This window comes from Phalaenopsis equestris, unplaced genomic scaffold (assembly GCF_001263595.1).
Source record: "Phalaenopsis equestris unplaced genomic scaffold, ASM126359v1 Scaffold000226, whole genome shotgun sequence".
NCBI lineage: Eukaryota > Viridiplantae > Streptophyta > Magnoliopsida > Asparagales > Orchidaceae > Phalaenopsis > Phalaenopsis equestris.
In genome coordinates, this window is record NW_018164668.1 from 1,115,234 (window position 1) to 1,142,098 (window position 26,865).

General features: G+C 35.4%; 1 protein-coding gene across 2 annotated transcripts in view; it reads left to right on the forward strand.

The window, feature by feature from the left end:
• Nucleotides 1–24,275, forward strand: part of LOC110023645 — an 80,837-nt gene extending 56,562 nt beyond the window's left edge. The window contains exons 17-24 of one of the 2 annotated variants that reach the window (XM_020723145.1): nucleotides 11,009–11,126; nucleotides 19,126–19,181; nucleotides 19,514–19,607; nucleotides 20,395–20,584; nucleotides 21,346–21,435; nucleotides 21,512–21,615; nucleotides 21,928–21,990; nucleotides 24,119–24,275. In XM_020723145.1, the coding sequence (XP_020578804.1) occupies nucleotides 11,009–11,126; nucleotides 19,126–19,181; nucleotides 19,514–19,607; nucleotides 20,395–20,584; nucleotides 21,346–21,435; nucleotides 21,512–21,615; nucleotides 21,928–21,990; nucleotides 24,119–24,226 (823 nt within the window). In that variant the 3' untranslated portion in view covers nucleotides 24,227–24,275. The remainder of the gene's footprint in view (nucleotides 1–11,008; nucleotides 11,127–19,125; nucleotides 19,182–19,513; nucleotides 19,608–20,394; nucleotides 20,585–21,345; nucleotides 21,436–21,511; nucleotides 21,616–21,927; nucleotides 21,991–24,118) is intronic. The other variant, XM_020723146.1, reaches the window with a different exon arrangement.
• Nucleotides 24,276–26,865: the final 2,590 nt, after the last annotated feature.

Below are 26,865 nucleotides of genomic sequence, written 5' to 3' on the forward strand. Positions count from 1 at the left end.
TAACCTCAGAATTCTAAAGTGCTAGGACTTATAATTGTACAACAAAGTTATGCAAAAGCCTAAAAGTGGTATGTGAGGGTTTACGCTGCGTTAGGCAAACCACCTCGAAATCCTATGGGTTGTTATTTAAACTAAGAAAAGTGATTAGTGATATGAATGTGTTTTGACGTTGTTCTTCTGAAAGTCCTCGTCGTGTTTCCCATGGTGTTCGCTCCAAGCTCCTCGTCGTAGCACCTTCGGGTTTGATATTAGTTTTAAAGAGTACATGCAATCATTTAGTTTTCCTATACTTAGGTATAGTGTGTAACAAAACAATAAAACATGCAACATAAAAGAAAATGAGCAGTAGAAAATACAGTAAAGAAGAACAACAGTATAACATGCTGTGAAGTAAAATGTTGTAATGTAAATCAACCTATATATCTGGGAGGCTTGCTGTTTCTTTAAGCAAGCTAATGTTGCACTGTATGAACAAAAGAAACATTGCCTGAAAAACTCAAGAAAATCGACAAATGATCAACGACGGAAAACTCGAGAAAATCGATAAATAAAAATTTCAAGAAAATCATCAAAATCACGGGAAGATCCCGGAAAATGGGCCACGAGTGCTTTCCCCATAAGTTCCAATAAAACATTCAAAAAATCCGAAAAGAGGGACCGCAGGAACTCGGGTCGGGGCTAGACTCAAATAATATATATTTGTACTCGAGGGACGTCGAAGACTACTATCGGTCAACCGAATGTATAGAACCCGCCACTCAACTAGAAGGGTGTCCTACTAAATTTAACTTAGGAGGGTACTCCTTAGCCCAGTATCGGTAATCAACAAGTGGACAACAACCCAGTATCGGTAATCAACAAGTGGACAACCAAGTTGTAACACATTTAAAATTTATATTTTAGCATGCACATGAATTTTACGCATACAAAAAGGGAGTTGTATTAATTTTGTAGTAAAAATATTGTATCTGTTCTTATCAATTTGTTTTATAAATTTTGAAAAAAGTATAGTTTTCCACAAATTGATCACGTCGTCGGGCATATGACCGCCAACAACCTAAGAAGGTATGGGTCCCCCACTAGTCTTGTGTCGGTGAATGATATTGTCTTCCTACAGTTTATCAGATCCCAGGATTGGGTCGTGATATCGTAGGATGGAATATCATTCTGCTCTACCACATGCGTGCCTTTGTCATTATCGCCCTAAAACCCAAAACAAAACCGATATATGAACACTTATGTGTCGGACATAAGCACAAAATCCGAACCGAGAAGCAAGGAAAAAAAATAATAAAAATGAGGATGAGAGAGGAGGAACTGATCCACCCAAAAGATCGAAAGGATAAAGGGTGAACCCAAAAGACACCCAAAAGATCGAAAGGATAAAGGGTGAAGCAACTCTCAAAACTGTGACGAAAGACCTGAAAAAGAGAGCCCAAGATCCTTGAATCAGTCCTAATGTGACAATTGGTGCCCCGACTCCACCACCTATATGTACTCACACACCCAAGCGCAAACCCAAGTGCGGCATTTATGTTATCCAAAACGTTATCCAAACTTTAATATCAAACCTCCAAAGAACTCTTTTATGAATAACAATCTTATAAGCTTTCAAACCCATCATGAATCTGTTTCATATCAACTTTATGATTTTCCAAAATGAAGTTTCAAGAGCCTTTTATATGTCACAAAATAAGAGAGACTAGTCAATAGAGGGGGCAACCTTCTAAATTTCCAAAGATCATGCCAATATTAAAACCATTCAATTCCAACTCCAACCAAAAGCTTTCCATGTTATATAAGCACGAAATCATCCAAATAAAACCATATAAGTGCTGACGGCCTGGGGCAGCAGAGAGAGGTAGCCACCATTGCCAAATTACCACATAAAGAAGTCACAAGGTAAGGCTCACGGCCAGGGGCAGCAAGAAGAAGACCATCAGCCCAACTTATCACCTAAAGAAATTACAAGACATGGTACACAACCAAGGCAGCAAGAGGAAGGCCACCACCATTTAAACTCACGGGTAGGGATAGCAAAAAGGACAACCCGCACTTAAAGCTCTCGGGTAAGGGCAGCAAAATGACAGCCAACACTTCAAGCACACGGGTAAGGGCAGCAATTACATGGAGCCAAAACCAATCCCCAAACCAATTTTTTGAATCATTAGAATAGGCTTCCACATGTATTCGAATAGGGGCAGCCAAGGAGAACTAAAACCGAGCCCAACAAAAGGGCAAAAACATAGCCACATGTTAACCAAAACGAGCCTAACAGAGGGGGCCAAATATAGAACAAAATTCTGAGTAAAACCCAACCCAAAAAAAGAACCGAACCAAGCCAAATTCCAGGTGAAACCGAGCTTGTTCTCAGGTAAAAACAAACCCAATCATAAGAGTTAAATCGAACCCAGCAAAAGCACCATTCCAAGCCAAATAGAGCAGAATTCCAGCATTACCGAGCCCACCAAATGGGTTAAAACAGAAAGAGAACATTCCATGGAAAATTTAGCTCAGTAAAAGAGCCAAATCGAGCCCAGCAAAGGGGCATACCAAGCCAAATCTCATGCAAAACTGGGCCAAATCTCAGGCCAAAACCAAGACTCCCAAAAAGGACAAAAAAAAAAAATCATGATAGGTAAACCGAGCCCGACAAGAGGGGCAAAAACAGAACAATATTCAAGCCAAAAATGCAACTCGAAAAGAGCTAAATCGAGCCCAAAAATGCAACTCGAACAGAGCTATAAAACTAAGATCTTATAAAGTCTTAAGCCTAAAAAATTTCTTGCACCCAGCATATGCTTCGAATAAGAACATGTAATAGAAAAAAAACAAATAAGTATAAATGAATTCCTAAAGTCAACATGTCTCAGCATTGAAACGAATTCCATCATTTGCTTGAACAAGAATAAAGAGTTTCAACATTTTATTTCTAGCATTTGTTCCAAATAGGCAAATATCATCAAAGAGCAACAACTAAAGCTTCCAAACTTTCATTTATCATGCATTTCGGATTTTTGCACATAAACCATTCAAAGATTTCAGATTTTGCAAATAAACAACCAATAGATTTCAGATTTTGCAAATAAACCATTCAAAGATTTCAGATTTTGCAAATAAACAACCAATAGATTTCAGATTTTGCAAATAAACCATTCAAAGATTTCAGATTTTGCAAATAAACAACCAATAGATTTCAGATTTTGCAAATACGCCACCCAAATGTTTCGGATTTTGCAAATACGCCACCCAAATATTTTAGATTTTGCAAATACGCCACCTAAATGTTTCAGATTTTGCAAATACGCCACCCAAATGTTTCAGATTTTGCAAATAGACCAAATGCTAGAAATATCGCATGGTAAGAATAAGATTGTTTGCAAAAAAAAAAAAAAACACTGTTGAATTGTCTACATATGGAGATGTTATGCCAACATTTTCCTTCTTTAGTTTTTGATTCGTGGAAAGGTTAGCAAGTCAGGTAAGAGCCTTCTTTGCTTTAGAATCAAGTAACATAAGATGCATTTTATAACACTTAAAAAAAAGACATTTTCTTCCTTCTCTGTATTGTTTCCTTTGGTATATAAAAAAAATGTAAATATGCATTTTTCCTTTTGCAGTCCCAAAATTCTTCAGGAACAACACAACTTTGATGGGATGGATCAATATTCATGCTACAAAACCATGCCTAGGATTTAATGGGATGAGAATAACACATTCATGTACATACACTTCCAAAATGTACATTCTTTGAGCCATCAAAGTGAAAGACATCCACGAGAAATAAATATTCAGGGGCAATAGCAAAACCACAATTAAAACGCTTATACCTTAGTCAAACACGCAGTCTGGCAAGAGTATCGAGCAACCTAACAAGAATGCCCAGCAAATCAGCAAGAATCCTGAGCAGCCAGCAAGAGTGTCGAACAGGACAAAATTTTGGCAGCACCTCTACCCCTTTTTCAAATTTTCGGCCACCTTTAAAGACCTCCCCAAGGTGAGGTTTTATAAGCAAAAGAGAGAGGAGCAGCCACCTACCAGCTCTAATGGTGGCCAAATAGGGTGGTGGGAGAGGAAGAGAAGCATCTAGGGAGAAAGAGAAGTAAGCCTAGGGGAAAGGAAGGGTCGGCCAGGAGTTTTGTCGTTGGAGAGCAGCTCGGTTGAGCAGGGATCGAGAGGGGGAGCCGCGAGTGAGAGAAGAGGAGGGCGAGCCATCTCGTGTAGGCAAGGGTGAGCCTGTTCGCGAATGGCAGAGGAGACGCGGGAGCTAGGGCTTCGTATGGCCTCGGGTGTGGCCGATCGCGAGAGCTGGGGCACGAGGGGTCGAGCAGACTTCGATCGAATCATGACCGGGAAGAAGGGATTAAGTGGGGTTATAAATATTATTATATTAATATAAAATATTTAATATTTCAAAAATAAAATTTGATTCGTACATTTTTATTTATGCGTCAAATCATAATAAAATGAATATCATGTTTATGTAATTCTGACGTTCCGGACACATTAGCGCGGTCAGTTTCGTAGTCGGAGATCATTTTGACGAATTTATCGATTTGAGTGCAATTTTCTCGTGTGCGGAATTATGGCAATATGAGTGACTTTTCTTGCTAAAATTGGTGTTCTAGACGTGTTGGCGTATTCTATTTTGTCGTCGGAGGTCGTCCGAAGAAGTTCGCATTTTCACCCATCCTTTAAGCTCAATTCTAATCCAATCTTGTGCAACTTAGTGAATTTTGTGTTTTTTGTGTGTGTGATAATAAAGTCCTGAAGAGGTTTTCCCAGGGCTTAAAATTCTATTTGAAACTTTTCTCTGAATCTCCACATGATAGTCCTTAACCACTCGACTATAGGACGATGATTTTGAGATCATCAATGTGAGACATCACAAGAGAAATAATAAGTGGCTAAAATTTCTAAAAAGGGCGGGTCCAAATTCTAGTTTTCTAAGATAGTCAATAGGAAAAGAGTAATGACCTCAAAATGAGGTCAACATCCACCTGCTCAGAATTCCTAACACTCAGCCGATCCACTTCCAGTAGTCTACCTTGCTTTCTAGGCGTTTCTCATCGCTGTCAGCGCTTCCCCACTTGTTCTCCATCCTCTGAAAGTGCTGACGAGCCTTCCCCGCTGCTGCCCCAGCTTCCCAACTTGCTACCTCACCTTCCAATCTACCTCTCAGCCGCTCAACAAACCTTCCCGCCACCTTAACCTGTTGCATCCCTCCTCTAGTTCACCTTCCAACCTTTGTCAGCCTCTTTGCCGCATTCACACTTATTGTCCCCAAGCCTCCAGATATGCTGGGCCAACCTCCAGCTCTTGGGATGCACCTTCGAGGTGTTGTCTTGTGTCTTTGTGTTTGTTTGTCGTTTATTTCACGTTTTGAAGAGTCATTATCAATTTTAAATTCAATAATAATATTTATGTTTATTTTGTGGTTTGCGTTTTTCTCCTCCAGTATCAGTTTGTCATCATTTTCTTTTAAGTAAAATATCTTTGTAAATATGTCGTCTCCCACGTTCGGCTCTGCTAGAGTTTCGACCCATGTCGAACCCTAGCAACCCTTATCGAAGATTATTTCTTCGACGTCGTCTCTTCCTCTCCGTCGTCGTCGGCTCGCGGCTTCGAACGTCTCTGTTTGAAGCCGACATATCGCATCTCGTCGTCTCTTTCGAAGCCGACAGATCGCATCCCATCGCCTCTATTCGAAGCCGACAGATCCCATCACGTCTTCCTCCTTCGTCTTCCTCCTCACTGAAGATGGGAAGGGGTTGCATGCTCGCTTCCTCCTTTGTCTTCCTTCTCAACTCAGCTTGACTGCACCGAGTTTTATTCTCTTCGGTTCTTGACCGTGTTCGCTCGTCATTCCTGCCCTCTGATCGACTTGACAGGGCTTTTAAGCTGTGATGGAATTTTCTTCTTCTTCAGTTGAACCTGACAAAGCCTCATTTGCCCACATGGTGAGTAATCCTCAGGTGGAGACGGCGGTTATCTTCCCCTCAAGTTATAAGGAATATCGTGATGGTACATGTGACTGTACATTTATTAAGAATGCAAGTAGAAAAAGTGGGAAAACATCACTCTTTTTCTTGGAGTTAGAAATTTCAACCCTAACTGACAAATTCAAGTTTGCTCTTATTGAAAAATTTCAGTGGGGGCACCCACCTATGGAAGTTATCAAGAAAAGTTTTGATGATCTCAAATTAGCAGGAAAGTGGAAAGTGGGGTTCATGGATGGGAGACATGTATTGATTCAATTAACCATGGCTAAAGACTACACTCGGATTTTCTCCAAAAAGTATCTCAACATTGCTGGTAAATCAATGAAGCTATTCAAATGATCTCCTGATTTTGACCCTAATCACGAAACTCCTACTGTACCGGTATGGTTTAGTCTACCAGGTCTCAAGCTGCACTTTTTTCATCATCATATTCTTTACTCTATTGGGGCCATAGGGCCATACTTGGGGACTGGGGACTCTATGAAGCTAGATCTATCGACTTTCAACCTAACCAGATCTTTTGTGGCCAGAATACTTGCGGAAAGAGATATTACTTTACATGATGTTACTGAAGTCTGGTTAGACACAACTCATAATAGATACTGGCAACAAATCGTCATGAAGCATAGACCGCCTTACTGATCTCATTGTAAGATGTTTGGGAATACTCTTGATAAATGCCATAAGTTTCATCCTAATTTGAAATCTAAAGATCAAGTGAATAAGGATGGATCTAATCCCACTACTATGAACATATTTGCTCCATCTGGAGAGAAAGCTACCACATGACAAGTTTTAGATATCGCTAAAGATCAGTCGCCTACCATCTCTGTTGAGAAGGTGCAAACCGATCCTTTACCCAACCTCGCATTTCCTGATGAAGAATATTATACTACAGGTATAAATCCAAAAGTGCTTATATCACTCATTGCTATTGAAAAAGACTCACTTACATGTCAAGACACACGAGAGTGCTTCTTTAATTCAATCAAAGATCAGTTTTTACAACAAGCGGTTACTTCTAATGTTCAACATTCTACACATGTCCGACACACTTTAGACCATTCCACTGATTAGGCGGCCAATCTTCGGATGAATAATGACAGTTCTATTCCAGGAGAAAGAAGAAGACTAAAGGCCGACTCGAGCTTGGAAACTTATTGGATGATACTTTGGTCACTACTGGCAATGACACTCATCTTACAAATTTATTAGCTTGAACCTTTCCTATAGGGGTAGAGACAAAGGAAAATTGGGTCGCTCTCTAGCTACCTGATACTACGTTTTTTGACATTTTTTGTTTTTTCTTTAAGTCTCATGTAATTTTCTGTATTTTCTCTTTTTTTGGAACCTTTTGTATGTAATGGTTATCTTGGGGGAAGGGTGCCATGCTTGGGCCCTTCCATACAATCTATATGTATCCTTATTTCCATTTTAATATATTAACCTTTGGGCTTTCTCAAATATATATATATATATATATATATTAAAGAATTATCTTATATAAATCAATGATTATTATGTTCAAATGCGTAGTCATTCACTTGCATGTAAAATGTAATTATACAACTATAAAAGACTCATCAATCATTCCTTATTTTCTTTTTAGATCTTTATGTGTGTATATGGTTGGTCTCTTGTGCCGCCTTCTCAGAATGGTAGGCACCGATCATATAGAAATGTAATGATTTCTCACAGAAGTTGTCACTTTGTGAATTTGTTTGTTCGACTGGCCAATATTCAAAAATATATTACAAATAATGCTATAATGGCAACACACATGCATTATATAAATTTATGTTATACTAACAATTCCCTAATAATGACTCATTATGCTGATAAAAGCTTATTACATATTAATATAGGTCTTGATTTATCTAAGCTTTAGGTATTTCTCCGAAATTAAGATAGTGTACATTAAGTTTCTAGGAAATTTTGTGACATGTAAAATGGAAAAATTATTTATCAAACATATTAATGTGATCACATGAAACATTATGAATAAATAAAGTATATTCTACCATTTATTATTAATGATTAAATCATACAAACTAGCTGCTCTTAAATAATACACCTATAACAAGAAATGGAATATTTATCCCTTAAGTAGCAAATAATACACATAAATAACTTAATGGAATATTTATCTCTTTAGTAGCAAATAATACACATAAATAACTTAATGCTTTCTAAATAGATTATCTTTCTATAATCATTATTAATTTATTAAAAAAATAGCTTCTCTTATGCTAATAAGATGAGTTTCACCACAGAAACTATTATTAAACATAAGCCGAAATCTATATTGATATTCCTTTTAATTTTCTTAAAATATTTCAATGTTATAATTTGAACATCATATATAATAATTTAACATTAATCTCTCTTCAATGCAAACATTATAAAGTTAATAATATAGGGTTAATGGTCTGAAACCCTTTATGTCAAACCCTCACATCAAAATTGAGCTGAGCGATGTGTTTCCCTCTCAATTCCTTGTTGATCAAACTTGCAAATCATTATTTACTACAAAGTAGAGGTGTCATTAAATGATCTCACTCTACAATTTGATCTGAATTTGACTTGGAAAATTTGGGGTTGAGTTGACCCAATTACTACTTATTGGGTTTGGATCTGAATAATAGACCTAATTATTATTTGTCTTATATTTGAGTTGACTTGAATAATTCAAATTAACCCAATTATTTTTTAGATTCGGGTTACATGGTTTAATCGGGTTAAACATGTTCTATTCAGATTTTTTGGGTTGTATTTATCTAAAAAATTGCATGATTCATATAGCCAGGGGATTAGACGAGTGGAGCTTTGTTGAGGCGAGTTTGGGTTGCATTAAGCTTTAGCCAATTATTTGACCCATATAATAAATGAGTTACGTTAGGGTTCAGGTCAAGTAAATTTGGGACGGTTCATCAAATCTGATTGCATTAAATTGAATTGGCACCCATATAAAACACATAGTAGAGATAAGATAAGGTAGAGATTTAGGGCTTAGTCTTTACCTTCAGATCAAAAAAGAACAAGAAAATAATTTATGCAAGGCCTTCACACACCGTTGGCTGCCTCTCTCTTGCTATTATGTCTGCTTTCCTCTCTCTTCCTTTCGATTTTTCATTCACACTCGATCTCTTTTTTCGACACCTATCTTGCCTCAACCTATGAAGGATTAAAAGAGATAATGATGCATCGGGTAAGGAATTCAGGCTGGTGAGAAATATTTAGTTTTTTGGCCACCTAGGAAGGGGCAATTTATTAAGCGTTATTACATACTTGAAGAAGTACCAATCCAAGCCTTCTGGGTTAAAGAGTAGAATATCTATCTCAACATGAACATGAGCCTCAATGGATGAGAAAAAGTCTAGCAATAGCAGTTCTCACTTGTATTTGTTGACAAAAATATTGAACTCACTCTAATTTTTGTGGTGAACTTGTAACCCAACCAAGGTTAATAGGGGCTCAACAAAAGAATGGGGACCATGCCAACATATACATTTGTAGACCATTTACATAATATGGCCGTCGAGAGAGGTCTAAAATAATCTATTTTCATGGCTAGTTAGATGAGCATGTGACATCGATCAAGATGATTAACATAGAGGTCTCCAAACTAGAAAGAAAAACTGAAATGTATTAATGATTTGCACATGATTGATCATATGCAACTTTACCAACGAAAGCGAAGGAACATGGGGCTAACAGATCATATATCTATGCCTTCGACAAATAGGAGCACGTTTAACCTAAGAGCTAGTGGCTGTCTTCTGCTTTACAGAATCTGAGCCTTGCTGAAAGATTAAAGAGAAGCTGACAAGTGGGATTTGCTACAAGGATTTCTTTCCTCTAACATCATTCGTGGACAATAACAAATGAGTAGATGAATTGCGAGGCTGAACACCTATGTCAGGAGAGATCTGACATGAAGGGCATTGATACTATCACCAATCATAACAACAGCAGTGGTTGGAGGATAAAAAGGAATGGGCGCAGATGAGGCATGTGACAAAACCTCAACATCAGTTTTGGGAAGCATCGAAAGAGCCAAGAAAAAAATCCATGGAAGTGGGTTGGATGAGAGGGGGGTTTTTGGCCATTTAAGGCTCTTACCATACATGAGAGAGCAAGGGATAGCGGGAATGGCGCTAGTGATAGCAAGCCCCCATGAGTAGCATCACATGAGGGCCATTGGCCCAAGAAAGGATGGGCACAATGTTCATGGAAGGAGGGATAAGGAAGTCATGAGTTCAGGGAGAAGTTCAAAGGATTGTGTGGAAGGCGACCAACATTGGATTGGAGCTCGGAAAGTCAAGCAAATTGCGAGTGGGATGAAAGTTGCATAGCTAGATTGGCCGATAAAGAAGTTGTAAGCATGTGGGATCGGCAGGTGTGGCATGCTCGTAGGATGCAATCACAAGAAGCAAGCGATGATGTATGTGGAACGAGAGAAATCACTTAGCCTTCATGAAATCATAATCACTCAATAGGGTGTTGAATGGGCGAACGGCTACTAGAGTTTGAATGCAGATACATTATATTTAGCTAATTTCAACATTACTAGGTTTAGATAGCATTTAAAATTTGTTGTAGTCTTTGCAATTTATATTATCAGATACATTATATTTAGTTTATTTCAACACTTCTCTGTTATAATGCTAGGACTCCTTTTAATAGTGATTCTTGGTACTGTATGGTTTTATTATTGATGATTGCAATGAATTAAAATTGTTTCCTCTCCAACCCTAGCCTCAGGCTTTCTTTCTTATTTCATCTCTTCTTGCTCTCCCTATTTCTTTCTTCTTTGTCATCTTCAGTACAATTGTTTATTATTTATTATGTTTTATTAATTTCCTTGTGGAATCTGGGGACTTCACAGCATTTGCTTTTCCTTTTTTCTTTTTTCCCCCTACCTTTCCATTGTTTTACATACACTTATTAAAATTTCGTGAAATAACCTATCATGTTGATCAAAATACGTTTGTCTGTTTGGGCAGGTCTTTACCAAATCTTGAACTTGTTGGTGGAAGCTCCTTGATGTCAATTTTAAGGTGGAGCTTCAAGACAAACATGGAGAAAACAATGAGCTCATATGATAATGGGCAGATTACTATGGTACAAATTTTCTTGTTTCTTTTTAGAAAGATTTACGTACATACCACTCAATTTCTATGTATTTACATATCTGACACCTAAACTTCAATTTTTATATGCATGACACCTTACCTATGCATGAAAAGGTGCATTTTACAATTTAAAAGTTAAAATGATGGTATATTAGACATGATAGGAAAGGTTTGGATGGTATAAATGTAAAAAGTAAACTTTAGGTATTAGATATGTAAATACGTAGGACTTGGGTGGTATGTATGTAAATTTTCTTCCTTTTAAGTTGATGCATGAGCCAAGCACAAATGGTAGAGTAGAAAATTAACTATATAGATAAAAAAAATAACCCGAAATTCTTTTATGTTCTTTTGGTGTAGTATCTGTTAATAGGAACCTTAGGGGAAGCTTCGGTTGCCAGCAAAGCTTGAGTTGGTTTTTATAAGGTTTTTCTCATTGTTAATCAATCTTTCTATAGAACAGTTCTTTAAATTAATGTCCTTTTGCTGCTCAGTAGAACAGATCTGCAACTTTTAACATCTTTATTGAGTAAATTTTTATTTTGAGGATATCCAGCGTACTCATGCAATCCGTGGTTCCTCGACAGGTATAATTCATGTTAAAATTCTATTCTTCTAGCGTGCTAGTTTTAAAAGCGGAAGATTTACTTACATGCCATTCAATTACTATATATTTATATTAACACCCAAACACCAATTTTTACATACCTACCATCTTTTTTTATGAATGAAAAGGTGTATATCAGAGTTTCACTTTTCAAAAATTCAAGTCGTGGTATTTTTGATGCGATATGAAAGATTCGGGTGGTATAAATGTAAAAAAGTAAAGTATAGAAATTGGCTGATAGGCTTGTAAATTCCCCTAAAAGGTAGTGTGAAATTTGCTCACAACCTGCAAATCAAAATTAATCCGGAAGGTTAAAAATTCATTGAGGATAATCAAAAGATGCTCTTGAGGATGATCAAAAGATGCTCTTGATTTCTATTTCTAAGATTCTGAATGTGACTCGTTTGTTTGTGGCTCTGATATGAGTAATCAAAATCTTAATCTGAATTGCAACAATTCCTCATGAACCAAACCTTGTTGCATGCTCACGGCCTGATAGTGTAGCATCCCAATTATTCAATTTAGGGAAAATTACATGCATATCTAACCTTGTTGCATGCTCACAATTCTTATGTATTTACATATCTAACACCTAAACTTTTATTATTACATTTGTAATACTTTGGTGACTTAAACCGTGGATATTTGAGAAGACCATGTGGAGGATTTGATTGGGACAACTTAGGACAGCTGCAGCTGTGTAGCTATTGAAGAAGTTGTTGTTCAAAATATTGAGGTGACTATTACAAATTTTTTTTTTTTAATGTCAGGCCACTGTCTTTTAGTAGCCAACGCAGTAGCCAGGTCTTGTGGGAAAACATAGCTTTGCCAAACAGGAAAAAACTGTTGTGTGGCACTCCACTGTCACCACACTGGCGCCCCAAACGCACCCTTAGTGTTGATGAACAAGTACTGGATGAAGACTTTTAATTTCTACTTCGGAGGTTAACTCTGGATCAGAGACCGAAGATTCGGCCCAGACAAAACTTTATCACGAACCATAAACTCAATGGCCCATAATTAACTTCAATTGTTCTATTTCATGTTCATATATATTTGTGATAATGGGAAATGATGTATATTTGTGGTAACGGGAAATGAACGTCTCACAACAGAAGGCACAGTTCTTGAGACCATTGATCCCAACCATCGCATATGGGAGAATCGAGATCATATATTTATGTCTTGGCTAGACAACTCATTGACCACTTAAGTAAGTGAAACTTTTCTGCTCTACAAACTAGCCAAAGAAATCTTGGAGGATGCAAGCAAAGCATGTTCCAACACTGAAAATATTGTAGAGTTGTTTGAAATCAAAACAAGCTTTATGACCTTCACTATTGAGTGCTAAGTGTCACACAATACTTCAACACTTCGATAAAGTAATGGGTACAATTGGATATGTTTAAAACACGCGTGAAAATGTCCATATGATGCTATGATATTTAAATCCATCATTGAGAAGAAAAGAACTGTCAAATTCTTAGTAGGACTAAGTCGGGATTTGGATGAGGTGAGTGGGAGGATCATAGGAACAAAGTCTCTTCCATCAACCCATGAGCCTTTGTTGAAGTTAGGAGAGAAGAGAGCAGAAAGAAGTTGATGTTGTTGAGGCTTATACTTGCTCAAAGTATAAGAAGCATTGTTCTCCATGTTTCAAGAAGATTGGGCATATCAAGGACAAATGTTGGAAACTTCATGGAAAGCCTGCAGTGGAAACCAGGGCAAGAAAGGAAAGATCAAGAGAAAAGGACTAATGCTGCTACCACATCCGAAGGGTTGGTTGAATCACTCACCAAGGAGCAGCTTGAAGTACTAAAAAAACTCTTTAGAGATAATTTAGAGTGGCACACCAACTTCATGAATTACCAAGGTAATATATCCTCCTATCTTGTTAGTAACGAGATATTTAGAATTTGGATCATAGATTCAGCAGTCTCTAATCATATGATCAAAGGCATTGATGTTCTAGTCAACTATCAAGAAGTTTCTACATCTAGATCGGTAATACTTGCAGATAGATTACACTCAAACATTGTTGGGAAAGATGTGGAGCGCTCTCATGTTTTTAATTTTTCCTCCGTTTTTATGTTTCACAGTTGACTGTCATTTGATTTTAATTAGTAAGCTTATTCATGATATGAACTGTATTACTAAATTTCTTGCAAAATATTTTGAATTTTAGGTGGTGGAGTTGGGGAAGCTGATTGACATACTAAAATGCATCAAGACTTATACTTGCTCAAGAAATGTTTCATTCTAAACACATAAAAATGATCACACCTCCATATTTACCTTAAAATTTTGAGCCTGTATAGTCCATGTTTATCAAAAATCTGGTCTTTGTAATAATATTGTCGCTCGGGTCATTCTAATTGCAATTATGTTATTAAGTTGTATCCTCATTTTTTAATCAATAAAAAACCCAGTTTTTATCAATATGAGATTTGTTAACTTGTCAAACACTCTAGAAATAATTATAACACTCTAGTCCATGTTTATCAATATGACCCTCACACCCTTTTGTCATTATCCACAATGATATTTGGGGACCTTCAAAATGAAAACCTTAATTAAGGTCGGATGGTTTCTCTTTTATTGACAATCTCACTAAAATCATTGGTTATTCCAAATGAAGGAGAAATTTGAAATAACTCAAATCTTCCAAACCTTCCATGACATAATTCAAACTCAATTCCAGTGCAAAATAAAGATCATCCAAAATTGATAATGCAAAAGAATATTTTAACTCCATTCTTGGGTCCTACGTTTCATAAAATGAATTCTTCCATGTGAGTGTTTCTGTTTGTTTTTCACTTTTTTTATTTTAAAAAGAGTCGCCAGCTTGTTAAAATCAAAGTGTAGATACTTCTTGTTTGTATATACTTCTTTTAAAATAAAAAAAAAAGAAAAATGAACGGAAACACTTACTACATAGACTGCCCATAACTAGAGAGTCAAGTCTATATACTTCTTTCGCGGATATTGGTTCAAGGTACCTCCGCCCAAACAAGCCCAATCTTGTTTGGGCGGACATATTTGACCTATCATTGTGAGGTTTATCGCACGTAGACTCTCCATGTTTTTTTTTTCTCTTGTTTGTCTCTTTGTCGTACGTCCCTTCTTATTCAATTCCTCTCCTCTTTGAATCATTAATATGATTCAGGATGGAGATTTATTCGAATAAGAGAAGTATACAACGATCGACAAGCTAGCGACTCCTTTTAAAATAAAAAAGAGAAAAACAAATGAAAATAATCCACTAGGATCTAAAAAGAACCGAGAGAAAAATAATTATTATAATACTGTAATATATTTTAACCTGGATATGTCCTCGCAGCGAAGTGGACATCATTCTTTACTAAAGTCGTCGTTCCAGACGCATCGACGCGGTTTGTTTCGTCGGTCGGGGTTGTTCAATTCACTTTTTATCAATTGAGCCAAAAAACGATAATTTAATGCATTTTAGTTTGCCCGCAAAACCGTGGCAAAATGAATGTCCTTCCCGGGTGAAATCGACATTCCGGACACGCTCGCGCACTCTGTTTTTTCATTCGGGGTCATCTCGATGATTCCGCTGACGTCCGGGTCAAGTTGAGTCATTTTTGCGCGCAGTGCAACGAATACCATTTGTTGACTCGATCGGGGTTGTCCGATTAACAGAACGTCGACCGGCCTTCGCTCAAGCGAATGCCAAAAACCTAGCAAAGCAACCCCGGCTACAAGCCCTTCAATACGTGTCGGTGGGTCTCGAACGAGAACGGAGGTCTCGAGTTACAGGTAACTCATTTGCACAGAGTGCGACCCTGACATGCTCAAGTGGACATCACACACATGCGACATAAAAAATGGATGCCAACAGTGAGTTTATGTATTGATATTAAACACCAAAATTGATTAGCTGAGAGAAAGAGTAAACATCTCTTTGAGGTATCTCCCTCAATTGCGATGTCCCATCAAGTTGCAAGACATTTTTGGGGGAAGCAGTTTTTACTTCAACATACCTTATCAATCGAATGCCTAGTCGGATACTTAACTTCAAAACACATCTTCTTATTTGGAAGGTTATCTATATTCATATCAGAGCTTTCTTTTCTACTATATCACTTAAAATCTTTGGGTGCACATCATTTGCTTCCTTACATTCCCAAAATCACACAAAACATGACCTTAAATCTATCGAAGACATTTTTCTTGGGCATGTTACCAACAAAAAAATATATAATTGTTACTCATGTTACGGGAAAATACTACACCTCCATGGTTGTCAATTTTTTTTAAAAATCAATCCCAATACTTCAAATCTAATGTTCAGGGGGAGAGTGTAAATAAACATCAAATTTGGGATGCACTTTATGACACATACATGGCCTAATCACCTACTCCACTTAGCCCTCCTATCCTTGTTGAGGATGCCCAACCAAGCTAACCAACCCAACCTGAAGTTCAGAATAAAGTATTTCATGTGTGCACCAGGAGAAATAAAAAACTTGAGCGGGTGGAAGACAACTTGTGAGGGAAAAACTACTCAAGTCAAAAAGCGAGTCCCTGTTCACCTGAAACTTCGAGTAAGGAGTTTTTTACTCATGAATTATCCCCTGCCTCTTCTGATATTTGTGATAAAAAAAAATTGTATTAGATACCAAATTTAGGGGTCTCTAGCTTTTTGGAAGCTATCCTCATCCAACAAAGCTTTTATTTCTAACTTTGATGGTATGTTGATTTCTAAATTCATTCATGATGCTCTTAAAAATCTCCAATTGAGTAAAACAGTTGAAGAAGAGATTCAAGCACTAAATCATAATAGTAAATGAATTTTTATCAAACTATCTCAAGATAAGAAGTCGGTTGGGTGCAAATGTGTATTCGACATCAAATAAAAACGTTGATGAGCATATTGAGAAATTCAAATCCAGGCTTTTTGCAAGAGGGTTTAGTGAAATCCTATGAGATCGACTATCAAGAGACATTCGTACCAATTGACAAACCTAACACTATTAGATTTTTCCTTTAAACAATAGTTGACAAGGAATGCATCAACTTGACGTAAAAAAAGACCGTTCTAAATGCGGATCTGAAAGAAGTATATATGAAGATATCACCATGATTTGAGAATGATTCCAACAAACATGTAGTATGTAAACTTAGGAAGCCTCTTAGGGAGTGTGTTTTTCAAGAGCAGTAAACAAGAAATGGGGATTGCATCAACTTGAACACTATTAGATTTTTTCTTTCAACAACAGTTGACAAGGAATGAGAATTGCATCAACTTGACATAAAAAGACCATTCAGAATGGGGATCTGGATGAAGTGTATATAGAGATTCCACCATGATTTGAGAATGATTCGGACAAACACTTAATATGTAAACTCAGGAAGCTTTTCAGGGAGTGTGTTTTTCAAGAGCAGTTAACGAGAAAAGGTGATTGCGTCAACTTGACATAAAAAAAGACTTTCCTGTACAAGGATTTGAGAATGCTTCCAACAAACTTTTAATATGCAAACTCATGAAGTCTTTCTATGGATTTAAGCAATCACTAAGAGTGTGGTTTGAAAGTTTGCTAAAACTATGAGATCTAATGGGTATTCTCAAAGTCAAGCTGATCATTCTCTATTTATACTCAGGTTGGTAAAATTGTTGTACTAATAGTATATATGGATGAAAGAGAGATTCTCAAAATTAAAGAAGTGCTTACCGCTGAGTTTGAAATCAAGGATCCAGGAACCGTGAGATATTTTCTAGGTATGGAGGTAGCAAGGCCCAAGAAAGAAAACATCATATCATAGAAGAAATATATCATAGATTTATTGAAGGAGACATGGATAATTGGATCTAAGCTTGTCGATACTCCAATGGATTCCAACTAGAAGTCAAAGAGAGGAGAAGAAAACTTCTCTATTGATAAGGTAAAATATTAAAGATTGGTAGGAAAACTCATCCACCTGTTGCATACTAGGTAAGATATTGCATAATATATCAGTGTTGCAAGCCAAAACATGAAAGACCGAAATGAAGAGCATCTGGAGTTGGTGTGCAGAGTTCTGAGGTTTCTCAAGTAGACTTCTCATTATGGATTAATTTTTTGAGAAAACCAGAAGCATAGAGGTGGAAGTTTACACTGATGCTAGTTGGGCTGGGGAATGCACCGACAAAAGGTCCATCACATGTTGCTCTTATGTTTAGAGAAATCTGGTGACATGGAGAAGTAAGAAACAAGCAGTTGTCTCTAGAAACAATGCATAATTAGAGTATAGGGCACTCGTCTTGGTAATTTCTAAAGGAATCTGGATTCAGAAATTGTTAAGGGAACTGAGATGTACTTCTAATGGGTTTATACAAATGTTTTGTGACAACCAAGCAGCTATCGGTATTGCCAAGAATATTATGCATCCTGACAGGACCAAGTTTAAGTTGATAGACACTTCATCTCTGAAACGGTTAATGAGGGGGGATTATACAGTTAAGCTACATCCTAATACACCAACAAGTTGCTTATGTCTTCACTAAAGCTCTTCCTTTGAGCGCCTTCTCAGAGATCAATATCAAGCTTGGCCTCTACAACATCTATGATCCAACTTACGGGGGAGTGTGGAAATCTGAGAAGATCTAGGGGAGGACTTGATGGAGGAAACTCAGAAATCCTTTGATTTGTTTATTCCCTTCTTATTTTATGTTATTTTATTTTTTATTTCAGAATAATTTTATTTCTTATTTATAGTTAGATATATTTGGTAAGTTTGTAAATCAGGAGGGATTGTTTTCCCTATATGTATGTATATATATATATATGTATGTACCTTACATGTGAATAATACAATCAAGGGATTTATTCCTTTTAAAACCCATTTTCTACATAAACCTTCACTTTTTATAAGTAAATAATGGTGGTATTTTTTTATTTGATCTTAAGGATTTGAGTGTTAAGTATGTGAATATGAAAGTTTAGGTGTTAGATATGTAAATGCATAAAAATTGTGGGGTACATATGTAAATGTCCCTTAAATTATCAAGAAAGGACTAGCCGAATCTGATTGTTATATAAGCGAGGAGCAGTTTCCAATTTACATAAGTAACACAATTCTTATTTATTTAACATATCTCACATCTTAACTTTCATATTTACATGCAGAACACTATGGTGCTTTAAACTTATGTATGTAAATGCCCTTTAATGAAATCGTCAGTGCAGCGTATGGACAGAAGAATTCCTTAAGAAAACATATCTTTGCTTCCTAGCAATTTTATTCCTGTTCTGCATTGATTCTTCAGCGTGTTTGATAGGATGGGGAAATGGCGTGAGGGGCACTTCTGCGCATTTTAATTTCTGTTATTTGGAGATGAAGAATTCTCATGGAGAACTTTCATATTGTGAAATTACAGGTGAATGGAAGCGAAGTTGCTTTTATCTCCCTCTTGGCCTGCGAAAATGACTTTAGGTATGAAATGTTTTAGAACTAAACAATGGGCCGAATATAAATTATTGGGACATTTACATACATTCCACACAATTCTTATATATTTACATATCTAACGCCTAAACTGTCATATTTAGAGCATACCATTTAAATCTTTAACATCGCATCAAAAATGCAATCATCACTGTCTTTTTGAAAGTTAAGTATACCTTTTCATACATAGGCTTAAGAGACTAAGGTGTAAATATCAAACTTTGGGTGTTGGATATTTAAATACGTTAAAATTGTGTGGTACGTATGTAATTTCCTCAAAGTTATTTCTGTAGCATAAAACTTGATATGTTTCTCTTCAGAATTCCAGAATCTCTGCCTTCCCTTCACGACAAAGTTCTAGCAGCAGCTGCCGATAATGCCATTGCTCTCTATGCTAATCAGAAAAACAAACAGGTGCACTCTGTGCTTTGGAATTAGGGGTGTAAACGAGTCAAGTTGAGCTCAAGCTCGAGCTTGATTAGTTGATCAATTTTGAGATTGAGTTTGAGATTGAGATTGAGATTGAGCTTGAGCTGGCTTGGTTGTTATGAAAGAGAGAAAATAATGTTAACTTGAGCTAGTATTATAATAAAATGACAGAAAATGAACAATTAGGAGATATATAATAAAAATTCACTTAATATAAAATATAAAAATAATTTCTTAGACATTTTTTAAAATTTAAAGATGAAGTCCTGAATTTTAATATACTTTGAGTATATTTTATATTAATAGTTTGGAAAATTTCAGACACACCACTCGATTCTTGTGTATTTAAATATTTAACACTACATGACACTTTACCTATGCATTAAAAGTGTTTTTCACTTTTTAAAAGTAAAAAATGGTGTTATTTTTTATGCAATATGAAAGATTTGATTTGTATAAATTTAAAAAGTAAAATTCTGGTGTTAGATATATAAATAAATAGGAATTGGGTGGTATGTATGTAAACTCGCTTAATATTTTTTTAAAACGAGCAAGCTCTCACATGCTAACAAGTGGAGCCATGGCTGGCTTGAGCTTGTAAGCTCTTCGAGTTTAGCTCTTGAGCTACCTATCATGGTGAACTCGAACCAACTCACAAGCCGGCGTGGCTCCGTTACATCTGCAACCTTCACTTGACTTTTGTTTTCATTTTTGCAAATGGATGATAGTCCCATTATGTTCTTATGTGGTTGGGTTTTTGTTTCTATTTCAGGATACATCTTCAAGGATTCTTAGTGGTTTGATCAAAGGACTAAAGGGGAGTAGAGCAGAGAGCAATTCAGATACTTCTGATTTTACTGTTAGATCCAGTTCGGATAAAGTAGAAGACTACTTTTTAAAAGATCCTTTCTTAGAGCCATCACCTAGTACAACAAACAACCACAAAGTTGAGCTAAGCATTGGTAAACTCTCCCATCTCTTTTTTCACTCCTTTGGTGAGCACGCACACACACTCACGAACACTCATACAGTTGAACTCAATACCGATGCATTCCCGCCCTTCAGTTTCGCTCCTGTTTCAGCCCGGATGGAGATTGTTTTGAACTTGGAAGGTTTTTCCTTTTAAATTCTTTGAATGTTAAAAGCTTGGCTCCCTCTACAATCTTGGGAAATTTACATACTTAGCACACAATTCTTATGGATTAACATATCTCATACCTAAACTTTCATTCTTACCTACATGGCACCTTAGTGCTTTAACCTATGCATGAAAAGGTACATTTCACTCGAACAAGTGATAATAGTGCTATTTTTTGGGATATTAAAGATTTGAGTACTATGTATGTAAATATGAAAGTTTAGCTGTGAGATATGTGAATACGTTAGATTTGTATATGTATGTAAATTCCCTTATAAATTGAAATGACATTTACATGCATACCACCTAATTCCTATGTATCTATTTATGTAGTGATTAAACTTTTTACATCCAGACCACCCAAATCTTTCCTATCACATCAAAAAATACCTTTGGCACGCACATGCGCGTGCACACTTACACTGTAGAGTTGAACTTATTATTCACACACTCTCGCCCTTCAATTTTGCTCTTTTGACGATTCATGCATATGCGCATATGTTTGACGCAAAATATAGATTGAATCATTAAAGTAGATAAACCTCTGGTTTTAGAATATTTCTTATTCTTTTTTTCAAAATGTAGATGACATTGAGATTGATGACAACCGACCCCAGGCATCGAGTTCATCTAATGTTTCGTGTTCTTCCGATGCAAAGAAACATAAGAGAAAAGGTGAATTGTCCACATCATATTTGAACTTGTTAAGCATTCGTTATTTGATGTCTACCTTGAATATTTCATGCTGCAGAAGAGAATAAGGAAAGAGAGAAGCTATTTGATGGTGCAACTAATGATGTGAAGCCCAGAGTAAGAACTCCTCAAGAAATCTTGACCCAATATAAGTTTGGCGGGGTAACTTCTTTATGCAAACTTTTATCCCTTTTTTGTTGGGAGATTTACATACATACCATGCAATTCATCTATATTTATATATCTAACACTTAAACTTTTATTTTTACATTTTTACTACCCAAATCTTTCATATCACTTCAAAAATAAAGTGAAATACAAATTTTCATGCATGGACAATGTGGCATGTATTTAAAATTTGAAGTTTAGGCATTCGATGTGTAAATACATTGGAATTAAGTGGTATGTTTGTAAATCTTACTTTTTTTATTGTGTTTATACTCTTAAAAAATCTCATGTTTGTTTTATCCCCAGGATGCTGCTGCTGCAGCAGCTCACGCAAAAGATAAACTGGTAGAAAGACAGGAAAAACTTGAGGTATCGCATACTACACTTGTTTATACTTGCTATTTGAGATTCATGTGCTATTTAATCATTTTATTTTCTTTGGTCCCTTATTTTAGACAAAATTTAGCTTAAATCTGGCCAATTAGAAATTTTGAGGAAATGCCATTGTTTTATAAAACACATTTCCAGGTTTCAAATCCTAAAATTCATAGGACTCAATTAGTAATTAGTCTGAAGAGTTTGGAATTAATGAATAACTAAATTAATAAATAAATAAATAATTATTAATTTAATTAAAATAATAAAAAATTAATTGAATTGAACTAATATAGCCAAACAGTTTCACATGATTTAATCGACTTTAACATGTCTTATCAAATAGTTTGTGAGATTCAACCCCAGAACTTACCAAACAGCCCCCAAGGATTTTTCATCTCACAAATCTTAAATCCTGCAACTAAATAATGAAACAGCTTATCAGCATTAAATAACTTTCATGTTTCCTATTCCAGTTAATACCTGTAGCCAAACAGCTCTATTGAGCTGTTTCTAGGATTTTAGGACTTATGATTGATTTATAGGGGCATTTAAATAGCACACAATTTTCAAGTATTTACATCTCACACCTAAGAGACATTATTGAGTCCGGACGGACACGATAAACTTTGGCGTGGGTTTTTTTTTTTTTTTTCCTTCCTCCTCCCCGGCGAAGATGAATGGCCTCCGTTGTCCGGATGCAGAGTTGTGTCTGAACTCCGGACGCTATAATTTTTCCACACCTAAAGTTCCATATTTGCAAATATCATTCAAATTTTTAGTTTTACATAAATAATAGCACTTTTATCATTTTTTTAAGTTCATAGGTTTAAACTCAATCAAAATGCTTTGTAAATATGATGTGTGAGATATGTATGTAAATATGAATTATAAGTACATGTGTGAGATATGGTAATGTCACTCTAGCCATTCGAATTAAGATGCCCCTTGAATTTCATGCGAAAACAAAGCATTGATATATCATAAAATCTCAATATTATACCAAAATTTAATGTGTTATTATTTTATCCCGGCATTACATGCATTTAATATTATGTCGCGGACATAATCTCTGTCCTACATAAAAAGAAATTTTGTGAACTCGGTCGGAAACTGATATGTTTGTGGGTTGTTTCATAATCACGGTTTGGGTCTTTTCACCATTCTTTAGGGATAATTACATACATAGTATCCGAAACATTGATATTTATAAATCAAGCACTAAGGTAATTTTATGAACTAGCCAACCGATGCATTTAGATGTGCCACACGATCAAATCATTGAGAACTTGATAAAATTTGAAAAATATGGGTTGGGGTTTTGTCATGAATTTTGATATTTGAGTGAGAATTTGAAAATATGGATGAAAGAGGCCGCATAATTTGTAAATAGCAATGTTTTGGCTGCTCTGTATGTAATTGCCTAATCTCGACATATAGCACGTAAATTTTAGCTTTTACATTTATTCACCCTTGCCTTTCATTTCATCTAAAAAATGTCACCATCCAAAAGTGAAATGCATCTTTTCATGCGTTGGTGAGGGTCAATATATGCAAAAAATAGAACTTTAGGCGTTAGATATGTAAATACATAGAAATTGAGGGCTATGTATGTAAATCTTTCTTTTTATTTATGTTGATCTTCTTTTTATTTTATTTTATTCCATGTATTAATAACAAAGTTCTCTTTCATGCAACCACAAATCCTCAATGAAGCCTCTATCTGTCTATGCAATTAAGTTACATTCTGCCCCTCTTCATCCCTCCGTATTGCAATAATATCATGGGCATTTACATACATACCACACAATTCTTATGTTTTTACATATCTAACACCTAAACTTTAAATATTTACATTCATAACACTCAAATTTTTAAAATCTCATCAAAATTATCACTTTTACAAACTTTTAATCTTTAAATGCATTTTCTTATGCAGAAGCTTATAGCTTCGAGGTGGTATAAATGTAAATATCAAACTTGGTGTTAGTTAGATGTCTAATTCATAAGAATTATGTTATTTTCCTCATAGGATATATATATATATATATATATATATATATATATATATATATGTTGCATTTTTTTTATTTAACACCCCTAAAAATTATTATTTTATCAGAGGTTAAAGAAAAATACTGAAGAATTGCAAAGTGGAGCTGAAAATTTTGCATCATTAGCCAACGAGCTTGTGAAAACGATGGAGAACAAGAAATGGTGGAAATTATGAGTTTAGGAATATATTTGAAAATGATTTTTTATAATGTTTTTATTATTATTATTATTATTATTATTATTTAATGTTAAAAAAGCTTGTCATGTGATTAATATGTACAAATTCCAGTGCTCAATTGCCTATAATTTTTATGGCTTTTGCAAATACTTTTTGTAATTTTTTTTTTTTTTGTTTTAATTTAGTGAAATTTAAATACATACCACCCCCATTCTTACATATTTACATATCGGACACCTATAACTTCAATTTTTACATGTACGACACTTGTCATTTATTTAGAAATTAAAATAATGATATTTTGATGTGATAGGAAAGATTTGGTTGGTACGAATGTAAAAGGAGTAAAGTTTAGATGTTAGATATGTAAAACCGGGAGAATTGAGTGGTTTGTATGTCAATACCCCTTTAATTTATCATTTTTTTTTTATCATTTTTTTTTTATCAATTTTTTCTACTGTCCATAGCAATTTGAGGTGTACGTTGACCAATGAAAGCATATATGTAATGATTTTAAATTTGATTTAATATAGTGTATATGAAGTATAGCATGAAAATGTTGATTTTGAGTGTTATAACGATCTTACTTGGTGTATATGCCATTTTATATATAGATTTGAATTTCTTATTTTTTTAAGTTAATTTTTTATTTTTTTTATACGGCAAAATGCATGGAGCCTTTGTACTCAAGGATTTGGACCCAAGTCTTCTTGGTTGTAAGATAAAGCTCCTAAACACTAGGCTAATGTGACTTTCATGTAGATAGAAGGGGGATATACAAGGGTTTCAATGATAGTAGGGATTGTGGATGAGGGTTTCGACACCAGGGCATTTAGGGGCAAATGCGTGTGCGGGCATCTTTGGGGCTTTTTGATGTTGTAGGGTTTGTTTGGGGTGGTGGTGCAATGACGGTGCAGGTGTTGGCACCGTAGTTTTGTTTATTTGGGTAAATTGTGTTCTGACAATTTTTTCAAAAGTTTCTGCTGAAATCTGTGTTTTCTCACAAGTCATGGTTATGTGTGGTGATAGCTTTCTACCTGCAATCAGATTTTTTTCAAAAAATAAAAAAATATAATCACAAATGTATTTTTTCTTACGTTAGATTATTTTTCAGCAGTTTTAAAATTATTTTTTAAGCTGAAACCAGTATAAATAAATATGTCATTTGCATAAGTAACACGCAATTCTTATTTGTTTACGTATCTCACACCTAAATTTTATATTTGCCTATATGCCACTCAAATTTTTAATAATATCACCTAAAAAATATCAATATGATCATTTTTTAAAAGTGAAATTTATATTCTCATATATAAGTTTAGAACACAAAAATATGATGTATGTTAATATGAAAGCTTAGGTGTGAGTTGGTAAATACAAGAATGATGTGGTAGGCATGTGATATTTCTAAGTCAGTCTCTAGCAAATGCATAAAATATGTGATTTTAGCACAATAAATTTGATGCACCCCTCATTGTGTTATCTTACAAACCATGTAATGTGTATGCTACTACAGCTTGTTTAATTAGCATGAAAGCTTAGTCTTTGGGCGTTGCGAGTAGAGGGCATTGGTTCTACCCTTAGAATTAAGGAATGTTCTTGTTCGTGGTCGTGCTAAATCATGGAAGGTTTATGCCAATTCGGCCATTGAATCTTAATAATCTAACTCAAAATTTCTTAACCTTTTGGCTTGTGAGTTGAGAGCGACTTCATGTTCATACTCGATCTTTCAAAACTTATTTAGATGGAGAGTCGAGTTGTTGTAGGCTTCTGGAATATGGATTCTATATCTAAACTTGATCTTATACTATTATTGAGCTTGAGATTTGCATGTTGATTGTTATCCTTAAGTTATTTGAATCAACAAAATAGCTCGACACGTAGGCTCTTGAGCTTGTAACTTTTCGATTAAGCCTTTTAGGCTTATTGATCGGCGACTCGATATTCAAACTCTAGTCCTTTATGAGTTTGTTGACAATAAAATAGATTAAATCTTAGGCTTTAGAGCTGAAATGAATTTCCATCACCACAAACAAACTTGGCTTGGGTTTAGGGTTTTGGGTTGGTAGTTGACTTTCATGATTTTTTATTGTCGAGAAATTGTTTTTGGGTTGATTCATATAATTTTTTTTCTTATTTTTGTTTGGGACAGCTGCAACTTATTAACAAACTATTAATAAGCAGCTGAAAAATTAATTTGTTGTTCAAAATATTGTGATGGTTATTACAATTTTTTTTTTTGGAAAAGTCAGACCGCGACTAGAAAACTGCCACCACACCTAGCCATGAACAGTGTGAAATCACTGATTTCAGCAGTTTGAAAACACAGCTTTTTGAATAAACTGCCAAAACATAATTTACCCTTACAAAAGAACCAACTTAATATTATTCTAACCAGTTTGGTTTATGGAGCTTATTGTGCTAATTGTAAACTACTTCAATGCTTGGACTTATATAGCTGCAACACAGCTAAAAAAATTGATTTGACTAAAAGTGTGTGTTGACCAAATGACTATCCCCTGGCTTTTGTGTTGGGCCAATTAATCATGCATATTTCTTTTTTGACAGTGTGACATCCGTGGACGGCATGAGATTTCCCAAATGGGCCATTTTTAAAATATATAAAAATTATATAT